General features: G+C 35.7%; 2 protein-coding genes across 7 annotated transcripts in view; one reads left to right on the top strand and one right to left on the bottom strand.

Annotated features, from left to right (window-relative positions):
* The first annotated feature begins 3,439 nt into the window (after positions 1 to 3,439).
* Positions 3,440 to 11,028, top strand: part of LOC125677307 (uncharacterized) — a 55,905-nt gene continuing 48,316 nt past the window's right edge. For 4 of the 5 annotated variants that reach the window (XR_008801341.1, XM_056159281.1, XM_056159286.1 and 1 more), the window contains exon 1: positions 10,132 to 10,268. The gene's annotated coding sequence lies outside the window, so the exon portion shown is untranslated. Of the gene's footprint in view, positions 3,539 to 10,131; positions 10,269 to 11,028 lie in introns of those variants that run through there. The other variant, XM_056159284.1, reaches the window with a different exon arrangement.
* On the bottom strand, positions 4,643 to 10,209 carry LOC125677306 (uncharacterized). 2 transcript variants are annotated; one of them, XM_048915315.2, is made up of 4 exons: positions 9,911 to 10,209; positions 6,838 to 7,089; positions 6,496 to 6,675; positions 4,643 to 5,628 (listed from the first exon to the last, which is right to left on the bottom strand). In XM_048915315.2, the coding sequence occupies exons 1-4, from the start codon at positions 9,981 to 9,983 to the stop codon at positions 5,156 to 5,158; spliced, it is 978 nt and encodes a 325-aa protein (XP_048771272.2). In that variant the 5' UTR covers positions 9,984 to 10,209; the 3' UTR covers positions 4,643 to 5,155. The 2 variants fall into 2 exon arrangements, with proteins under 2 accessions (XP_048771272.2, XP_048771273.2); XM_048915316.2 differs by having other exon boundaries at positions 6,496 to 6,651; positions 9,911 to 10,045.

Genomic DNA, 11,028 nt, shown 5'->3' with positions numbered 1-11,028 from the left:
CTTTGCTCTTTTTCGTGTCTTTAGAACACAGAACAGTTATAATAGGTTGCAAAATTGCATATATTCATAATGCGAAGAAACCTCTTTTAATTCCGGTGAAGAGGCATTGTAGTTTATGAGGTCATGGGATCTTATTATGACAGTTTGAGTTCTTGTTTTAGAAATTTGAGCAGGATCTAAGTATTACTTTTATTTCACATCACATTTTCAAAATTAGTTGAAAGATTTGCTTCATCCAAAACTTCAACATTGCTTGTACTATACCTAGATCTCCGTCAAAACAACAAAATATTTAAAGCGTTGACAAGTTATTTCTCCAGTAGAGCAGTCTGTTATACAAATAACCTGGGGGGAATCTACACTAGTTTCTTTAAATGTCAAGCAAAGCGTATTATTTGTGTACCAATGGTTTATTTTTTTATTTTATTTTTTGAAAACATTGATATGGAAGTCCCCACTTCACATATATTGCCGGATAAGTATCACTTGATAAATGTCGGAAAGTATCACATTATTTGAAACAAATTGGTTATATTAAACTCGAGTAGATATATACACATTTATACACGTAATCCAATGGAAAGCAACAACAGTGTTTTAAAGATCATGCAAAGCCTATCACTTTGATATCAATTACTAGTATGCAGCAAACTTAACTCAACTCATGATAAATGGGGGATTTCAGCTTCTCCATCATCAATTTCCCTTATTTATGTAGTAATATTCTATCATCACCTGCATATGGTGTTTCTATCTCTCAACTAATTCGATACATGGTATCTTGTTTTACGTATTAGCTTTTACATAGAAGTAGGCTACAGTCAAACAAATTGTTACAGGGATTTCAACAGTCTCGCTTGAATGGTCGTTACAATGATCAAGTTTGGTAATACAACTTATCAGTGAGTCAAATGCTGTCCAACGTGTTTCATTGTTAGGCGGTTCTTGGCACTTTGATTTTAACTACGGATTTCCCCGTTTTGTCTGATCAAAATATACGGCTAGCGGCGGGTGTGTCCGGTCAACAAGGGATGCAAATATTCCTCATGGGCAGCTGGTCCTACTTCGATTGTGCCCAGTGGTTCGTGTTTGCCCAATTCTCTATCTTATATACCTTGTGGGAGTTGTGAGATTGATCACTGTTCGTTGTCAGCACCTTTCATATCAAGGACTTAGTTTTGAAAGTTTCAATATCGAAAGTTCACTCTACACTTTCATAACAGGATGAGTAGCACTTGATAAATGCTTGTGAAGTCTATGATACGTTCTTTTAGATTTTTTTAAACTGGGCTTGAAAAATAATGAATCGTAAAATACAGAAAATAAATGTACTCATTAAATCAATGAAAATGAAACAAAAGAGAGACGTTCACTCGCACTCCCTTCACTATACACACGAAACAATAATTATGAATGTATAAACAAATAACACTGATAGTATCTGATACCTTTAGAGAACTATTTGCCGACGTCACCAGTAACTATTAGAGTATATTAACCTAGAATGTGTCAGATATAACAAATTTAAAATCAGTGAGTTATACACAATATTCAAAGTAGAAGTATTTTAGGAAAAATTTCCAGAGACTCAATATTAATAAATATATCATTTAGGGCTGGGACGATTCAGTTAGCTCGATTCTTTTCGGTTTCGAATCTGAACAGATTCGGTAATTTTCGATTCGGTTCATGTTAGGTCCAATTTATCTAATGACAGCACAAAATGTAACAATGTTAATGAGCAGCATATTTGATTTTATTTTATTCAAGTTATATAACTGTATGTCATCATTTGTAAACATCATATGTATTTATGATGGCATTTTATAACTTTGATAGAAAAAGGAAAACAATGACAGTCTATTAAAATTTGTTATATTAATGTTCTGCATAAGTTTTGGATTATTAAACAAATCTATAGTGAATCTAAATTAATATGATATTGTTTCCATTGATATGTAAGAATTCAATAATTCTATCAATTGAGTCTTTGAAATATCTCCTTTATTGATTTACTTCTCTCATATTAACTGTCAAATCTGTGTCATTACCTACGATGTTGATTTCACTCCACCACTGACAGAAATGCTATATGTCATATAAAGATAAACTGCAATGATCTTACAGACCATATTCTGTTGGTATCTGAGTGGTGAAAATGCTAACTCTCAACACACTAGTGATTTAAGTATCTGTTGCATAAAAAATCCACATGTTATGCACATCACTCGGACGCCATATTTGTTGTTTTGGTGTATGTAAAATCTAAACCGACCCGAAATCTGGAATTTGTAATCGGTGCATTGAATCGAATGGTATGAATCGCGGTGCATCCAAATTTTCGGTGCACCGCACAGCCCCTAATATCACTGCATTTTTATTTAGAATGGTTTTCTATAATTGTACATATTCTATGGTTTTATTTCATCGAGTACGTTCCCATCTCCCGCCGATCTGTGCTAAGCATGCTTTCTGAACCGGGAACACTCATCTGTCAACCTTCCTACAAGATGTAAAACTTCGACCGTAAGTCCCGGACTCCAAGGTTTCCCACTATCGGTCCTCTTTAGCGAAATTACACATCGTCCTTTATATTCCGCCAATATTCTCATATTCTTCTGTACAGTTGGCTCTCGCACTGTCCACCTGCCTTGTCTGTATAGATTGGTTTTGATTTCTATCCCTGCACTAAAATGAACTTCTTAAATCTAACAACTTGCCATTGAATTAAAAACCAAGAACTTAATGTTTTTTTAATGCTAAACTAAAGTACTTACGAAATAACAAATTGCCGACAAAACAGGCTTACCAGCTAGGAAGAGACAAATTCCCGCCTAACAGAATCCTCCCTTATTCAATGGTTGCTTACTTCAGTACCAGTTCTATATCTACGTGGACAATCACCGTTATCAGAACGCGTAGGAACTGAAAATGTGGCACCTGGCTGATGTCGTTACCGTACCCATCTGAGCATGAACAACCAAACCAGTCGGTTTTTATACTGGCGCTCAAAATAACACTCACCCAACTCACCATTACGATAATCCATTAGCAACAAAGCTCAAGTAAAAAACAACCAAACAGCAAAACATAGAACTTTAATCAGCAAAACTAATTCACTACAGAGAAAAAATAGAAAAATCACTTCGGTGTGATAATCGCCATTGGGGGTATATACGAAATCTGATTCAACCCACGTGAAAACGAAAATGCGCATATGTATGAACCCTTTGGCCTGTTATAGAATTCTTGCTTTTTGATAAAAACAATGTGACATGTATTTTACTCATGAAGTAAGAGATAGATAACTAACGATCGCGAATATCTGACCTCATTAATTCATGTTCTGAAATAAAAACTTTAAACCAGCCATGTTAGTATACTTATTTTTACGAAGGAAAGTTAATCCGATTGACTTTCAGAAAACAGTCGCTTTTCCAAGAAGTCAAAGCGAAACTAAATTCACCTTTTCATAGCCTGTTCCCGGTAAAGCGACAATACACACGCCAGTCCTGTTTCCTCGATCATAGCACAAAAGGTAGGTCAACTGAGTTCACATTGCACCTATCGCAAGATAAAATCAATAATTCTTATGTTACTACATTTACATCTCTCTCGATAATCGGGACATATAACAACCGTCTTGATATCCCGAACAAACAATGTCGCTCCCGATGGCTGGTTCAAATGAATTCAAGCGACAGGTTAAACTGCACCGCCCGTGCAAAATTGTTAAAAAACCTAATGTTCTTTTAATGTTCGATAAAAATAGTAAACATTTCACACAAAGGATAACAATTAGAGTCATTATTTCATGCCTCATCGATTTTTCTCTCGCCATTATTACTTCATAGCCCTCCAATCCCTGGTACCCCCGACATCATTGCGCTCTGTTACGTAATTCCTCCCGAGCTCAGTGCACTTCCAAAATTTCACTCCGTTCACCTCCAAAAGTGCACCCAGTTGACCTCCTCATCGAAGCCGGTTTACTACTTGTACTTACAGATAGAGTAAAAAGCGTACTGGGAGAAGTATGGCGGAGAGCCTGTAATATGACGTATTTATCAATGTCATATATCATTCATGTCAGCTTTAAAAAGCAATACCCATTGTTACCGTACAAAGCTACATACTCAGTAATTGTATATTGTTCAACGTCCCTCTCGAGAATCTTTCACTCATATGGAGACGTCACCATTGCCGGTGAAGGACTGCAAAAATTAGGTCTATGCTTGGTGCTTAGCGCCCCTGAGCAGGAAGATTTTTTTTATCGTGCCACATCTGCTGTGACACGGGACCTCGTGGGTTTTTGTGGTCTCATCCGAAGGGCTGCCCTATTTAATCGCCTCTTACGACAAGCAACGGGTGCTGAGAACCTATTCTAACCTGGATCTCAACTTAAATATCCTTAGTGTCATTGAATATGTGACAAATATCGAAATCATATTAGGTTAGATATCTGATGTATTATTTCAAATGAAATATTTCTAGTTGGATACGCGGCGATACGTTTAAAGTATTTTATTTATTTTGTATATGGTATCTTTTCTTTATTATATTTCTACTTGGTCATCAATGAGTGAAACTTCTTAAATCAGGGATGAAAGGAACATTGAGTTTCCTGTCTTTAATGATACAAGTCTTGAACAAAGAATGGTTTTATTTCAAATAGTAGGTTGTGAACTCTACAAAGACGAACTAGATAGATAGATATATATAACATAGTAATACGCACACTCTGCTGTTCTCAACACTAACGTTTTCAAAGCTTTTCTCATATATATTTAACGGTATACTGATTACACACATTTCTACACGTAAATGTATAATATTTATTTGAATTGAATATGACGCAAGATATCTCCAGTACCTAAAGCGGGTCTGATAGCAGGTTCCGTTACAAGTCTAAATAACTGTAGAAATACTAGAAACTACATCCTCACTAATTGCTTTTGTTATAATCTATGAAATGTCCAAAGCAAATTCTGATAACTGAACATGTAACAGATGTTGGATGATAATAATAATGTACATAAATTTCCAAAAGGGCATCATAAACATTAAATACCTTCACATGATTTAGGGAAATGATTAAAATGAACTGTACAATACGTTTGAAACATCATTAAAACATCATGTCTTTGTAAAAATTTTATCAGGTAGATTTTGATTTCTGGTGGCATTTTTCCCATTCTATAAGTCTTTCTTGAAGCTTTTGTCGATACACAGCAGGTAAGCAGACGCATCGTTCATTCTCTCCGGGTATGTGTTTATCACTTCGTAAATATCTCTTCACTATCGATAAATTTCTGCACTCCAACAAAGTCGCCATCTTGCTGGTGACGCAACCAGTCTGTAGGAAATTCCAGAGCGTTGCGTATTCTACGTCAGGGGAGACAAAAGTCACGTGCCTCTCTGTACATTTGAGACTTGCTATCGTTGCACACCGTTTCCTACATTCTTTAGGAGTCTTGGGACGTATGGTAGTATTATGGAAACGCTGGTAGATGTCATTCAGTACAGAGGGACCGTTGAGGGTCCTCCAGCGGAGTCGGGAGTTTTTGCTCAGGAGGACACCGTAATGGAATGCCCTCCTCATGTCCGTCTCTGTCGTTTGTGTGAAAAAACCTGAAATTATTATTGTACTGTATTTGTAAGGCATTATATTTAAAGGAACACTTTAAATAGCCTGCAATTGTATTACTCATTACAATTTATATGAAAACAGTGATGATAACGAACAGTGATCAATTTCATTTCTCTCATGAAGAATACAACAGAAAGGCCAGTAAACACGAATCCCATGATCCTCCGAGGCACCTGATCCCACCTCTGGTGTTTGTGTTTCTATTTCTCCATTTCCGGGGCGGGGGTGTCTTACTATTCTATGTTTTTATTCTCTATGGTGACATTGATCATCGTTAGCTATTTTCATTTTCTCATTGACATCATTTGATGAGAGGAATGTGCATTGGAAACTGCATTCAAATTCATAGCTGAAAAGAACATCTTATGGAAAGATATTCCTTGTACCAAACCTTTTAAAACCCTTTCGGAAAGGGACAAAAGTTTTGTCAACGAGCGTCCGATGTACTTATACAATGATTTTCTAAAGGCTGGCTCTATACAAAGGACCATCAATCAAATGCAATTTGAAAGACATCTAAATATCAAAATAATCAATGTCAGAAGATTTTTTTCAATGAATGTTTTCCCCAAAAGCGCAAACACACTTTTAAATTTTTCACAACGGAAACTTACACGTATCTAGTGTTTACAACAAAAGGTGTGAAAGGAAATGAATTGAATTAAGATGCATTTCATATCCTTGACGCGTCAGTTTTCACAAAAGGCATTTATGAAATACGAACAACAAATATTTAGTGTTTACAACTTGTGAAAGGAAGTGATTTACAATTAAAGCAAATGCTCATGTTTCCTATCCTTAAAGCGTCATAATGAAACAGACAACAACGGAAAACAATTGAAACATACTTTCATTCCTGTATTCTGTGGTCTTCGTTAAGGTCATTATGATGTCATACTTGACAGAATTCCGGTTTCGACAGTTCGGAGGAAGGATGGGTTGATGCATCACTTTTGCTTGAATTTCCTTTCTAGTCATACCTGTCCATCTTTGATACGCTGGTCCTATCAATTTTATTGGATTGAAGTCTGGTGCAAAATAAATCAGTCTCATAATGAATGGAGTTTTTAATAATTGTTCGTGCTATAGTTTGAGTTTCAGCGAAACATTATCATTTTTATCGTTGGATGCACATGTTCTCTAATAATAAAAAACTTGATATATTATGCATTCCTTGATCTCTTACATACCCAACACAGTGACATCACTGGTTTCCACTTCACGTCTGGACTTAAGTATACACTGATAGGTGGCGCTGTCTTTAACTGTGACATCATAGATCACTAAAGAGACAATGTGTGGTAGATCCTGATAGATATGTAGTTTTCGTGAATTTGGTTCTAAAACCTCCCCGTCTCTTTCCCACGTGATCTTGTCGAAGTTTTTTTCCACCCCTTCTACCGTCAAGCACACGTTATTGCCATATTGCCGTACTCTGACGACTGAAAGTAAAATATGTGTACATATTGAAAGTAATTGATTGGATACTGTATGCTAACTTCTGATATTTATCCCTCATCCTTGCTAGTATTGTAGGCTATTTTTCGGTTCATCCCTGAAGATTACTTTCCATGGGACAAATATCTGATATTTAGACACATGCATTACATAGTTGCCATTAATGCTGCGTATATTTCATATAAAACACCTTGATACGCCTTGATTAAGGCCTTCATTGAAATTGTTAGATACATAGTTAGATGCACAGAGAAAAATAATCACATGTAGAATATATCTAATATGAATATGCATCAAACATTTTCGAGGTCTACTTCAGAGAGTATTCCATGACAACACATTTGTAAGATTCTGTCTAGAGAATATTCTATTGATATAAATTTGCAGCACTCTAATTAGAGATTCCGAAATAAAGCAGCGTGAATGGCTAATTGCAATTAATGTACAATATTACGTTCATTAATTTCTCTCGGAAAGATTGAAAGGAAAAATCTATAATCTGATTTCATGTTTTATATGAATTCAATGAATTTTTAGATAGTTTGTTTACATCTTCAAGTCCCTAACAATAGGACGTTGTTAACATATCTTCCGCATTCTGAACATACGTTTGTAACTACAGGCCGTGGTATGCCATGTGTCAACTGCTGAATAGATATGGGATGCATGAGTTTGATCACTGTTCTTTATCTCAACATTTTTATTGAATGTTTTTATTACGTCAAATTTATAACCTTCACATATAAATTCATTGTACCCTCTTGGAGACTCGATTTTTGTGATTTATGCGGGCACCCCTATAAAATGAATGTCAAAACATATCAAAATACACATTATGTTTCTATGTACATAATCCATATTCAGAAAATTAAATCCCAGCGAAACCGTAAAATGATGGCAATCCGTTCTAAGTGGCCACCACGAACTGAAATAATTACACAGTATTTTATACTGTTGATCAGGATATGGGGCTCACGGCGGGTGTGACCGGTCAACAGGGGATGCTTACTCCTCCTAGGCACCTGATCCCACCTCTGGTGTGTCCAGGGGTCCCTGTTTGCTCAACTATCTATTTTGTATTGCTTGTAGGAGTTATGAGATTGAGCACTGTTCGTTATCTTCACCTTGCATAGAAACAACTTTCTATATCTCGTCATTGAAATTGTTTGTTTTACGTCCCTTCAAAATCTTTAACATTACCAACAGCAGACATAGAAAAGGAAACTTACCATAGCAAGCAGTAGAACATTACCAGCAGCAGACATAGAAATGGAAACTTAACATATTAAGCAATAAAACATTACCAGCAGCAGACATAGAAAAGGAAACTTACCATAGCAAGCAGTAAAACATTACCAGCAGCAGACATAGAAAAGGAAACTTACCATATTAAGCAGTAAAACATTACCAGCAACAGATATAGAAAAGGAAACTTTCCATATTAAGCAGTAGAACATTACCAGCAGTAGACATAGAAAAGGAAACTTACCATATCAAGCAATAAAACATTACCAGCAGCAGACATAGAAAAGGAAACTTACCATAGCAAGCAGTAAAACATTACCAGCAGCAGACATAGAAAAGGAAACTTACCATATTAAGCAGTAAAACATTACCAGCAACAGATATAGAAAAGGAAACTTTCCATATTAAGCAGTAGAACATTACCAGCAGTAGACGTAGAAAAGGAAACTTACCATATTAAGCAGTAAAACATTACCAGCAGCAGACATAGAAAAGGAAACTTACCATATCAAGCAATAGAACATTACCAGCAGTAGACATAGAAAAGGAAATTTACCATAGCAAGCAGTAGAACATTACCAGCAGCAAACATAGAAAAGGAAACTTTCCATATTAAGCAGTCGAACATTACCAGCAGCAGACATAGAAAAGGAAACTTTCCATATTAAGCAGTAAAACATTACCAGCAGTAGACATAGAAAAGGAAACTTATCCTATTAAGCAGTAAAACATTATCAGCAGCAGACACAGAAAAGGAAACTTTCCATATTAAGCAGTTGAACATTACCAGCAGCAGACATAGAAAAGGAAACTTACCAATATTAAGCAGTAAAACATTACCAGCAGCAGACATAGAAAAAGAAACTTACCATATTAAGCAGTAAAACATTACCAGCAGTAGACATAGAAAAGGAAACTTACCAATATTAAGCAGTAAAACATTACCAGCAGCAGACATAGAAAAGGAAACTTACAATATTAAGCAGACATAGAAAAGGAAACTTACCATATCAAGCAATAGAACATTACCAGCAGCAGACATAGAAAAGGAAATTTACCATAGCAAGCAGTAGAACATTACCAGCAGCAGACATAGAAAAGGAAACTTTCCATATTAAGCAGTAGAACATTACCAGCAGCAGACATAGAAAAGGAAACTTTCCATATTAAGCAGTAAAACATTACCAGCAGTAGACATATAATAGGAAACTTATCCTATTAAGCAGTAAAACATTACCAGCAGCAGACACAGAAAAGGAAACTTTCCATATTAAGCAGTTGAACATTACCAGCAGCAGACATAGAAAAGGAAACTTACCAATATTAAGCAGTAAAACATTACCAGCAGCAGACATAGAAAAAGAAACTTACCATATTAAGCAGTAAAACATTACCAACAGTAGACATAGAAAAGGAAACTTACCAATATTAAGCAGTAAAACATTACCAGCAGCAGACATAGAAAAGGAAACTTACTATATTAAGCAGACATAGAAAAGGAAACTTACCATATTAAGCAGTAGAACAGTATCAGCAGCAAGCATTGAAGAAGTTACTTACCATATTTAGGTAGAAGTGGTAGCCTTTCGTATTTTTTCCTCCAGTTTCTTCTCTTATACTTCAGGCAAAGCATCTCAGATTGACTAGCGAACCAAACTGATGAGCAACACTTGTGTCGCAATTTAATCAAATACTGAACGATGTCTCATTAGAATTGTGGAAGCAACACCAGATGATTTTTCCCTAAATACGAGCAGGACAGGATGGAAGCCAAGAGCAACTTTTCAAACAGCAACACCAGAGAGCAACTCAGCACAGCCTAACCGTCTGAGTAACAAGTACAATTATTAGGACAAGACACTAAGTGGTGTCCACTGCACGGGAAACTCATTTCCGAAAATTCATTTTCGTGATTAAGGTGTGTAAAAGGGATTGTTGTTTGATATGAATGAATTCGGGGTTTTATACGACTGATGAGCAAATAGGAAGTTTAATCAAAGTTCGTGACGCATTTCTTCGTGTAATATTTTAGAACTATTGCGGAGAACAATACTGCAATTTATTTCGAACGTGATGCGTGAAAACTATCAAGGAATATTTCAACTAAATCACTTTTCAGGAAAAAGTGTATAATTATCAAATGATTTCTGTAAATGTTTAAAAAAATAATTTAAGATACAGTTAAACTACCGTTGCTTTACACAAAATAGCATATACATGCCTGTGGGAACTCGACTTCGTCACCCATGTATGATTGTTGTGTGCGTTTGTGTGTGAATGTGAGTTTCTATGAATGTGTTGTATATGTGTGTATTATGTGTGCGTTCAATTTGTATAATGTATTGGAGGATGACTTCTTGATTAAAGAGTACTGCTGTTATCCCTTGTATTAGTATAGTTTGAGGATTTGAATTCGCAGGGTTTTTTCTTCTTACTACTAAAACCACGAAGATTGAAAATTGCTAATTGTACGATCGGAATCTGTATGATTCAGTGGTTATGGAAAAGGGATTTGTATGCTTTAATGATATCGTACAATCATAAAATCACCGTTCCACATTATGAAACCACTGTATAATCATTAAAACATATTGTACAAGCATTACGCTCACAGCAGGTGAGACCGGTCAACAGGATTTATGAAATTGATCACTGATCGTTATCTTCAATAGGGACAC

Source organism: Ostrea edulis, chromosome 3 (assembly GCF_947568905.1).
Source record: "Ostrea edulis chromosome 3, xbOstEdul1.1, whole genome shotgun sequence".
Classification (NCBI taxonomy): Eukaryota; Metazoa; Mollusca; class Bivalvia; order Ostreida; family Ostreidae; genus Ostrea; species Ostrea edulis.
The sequence above is the reverse complement of the archived record's forward strand: the minus strand, read 5'-3'. Positions and strand labels throughout refer to the sequence as shown.

Excerpts from the sequence above, each read along its gene's own strand:
- LOC125677306 (XM_048915315.2), bottom strand. The coding sequence starts at position 9,983 with ATGCTTTGCCTGAAGTATAAGAGAAGAAACTGGAGGAAAAAATACGAA. Across the intron at positions 7,090-9,910 it reads ACCACTTCTACCTAAATATG|TCGTCAGAGTACGGCAATAT; the intron begins GTAAGTAACTTC and ends TTTTACTTTCAG. Across the intron at positions 5,629-6,495 it reads CACAGAATACAGGAATGAAA|GTTTTTTCACACAAACGACA; the intron begins GTATGTTTCAAT and ends TAATAATTTCAG.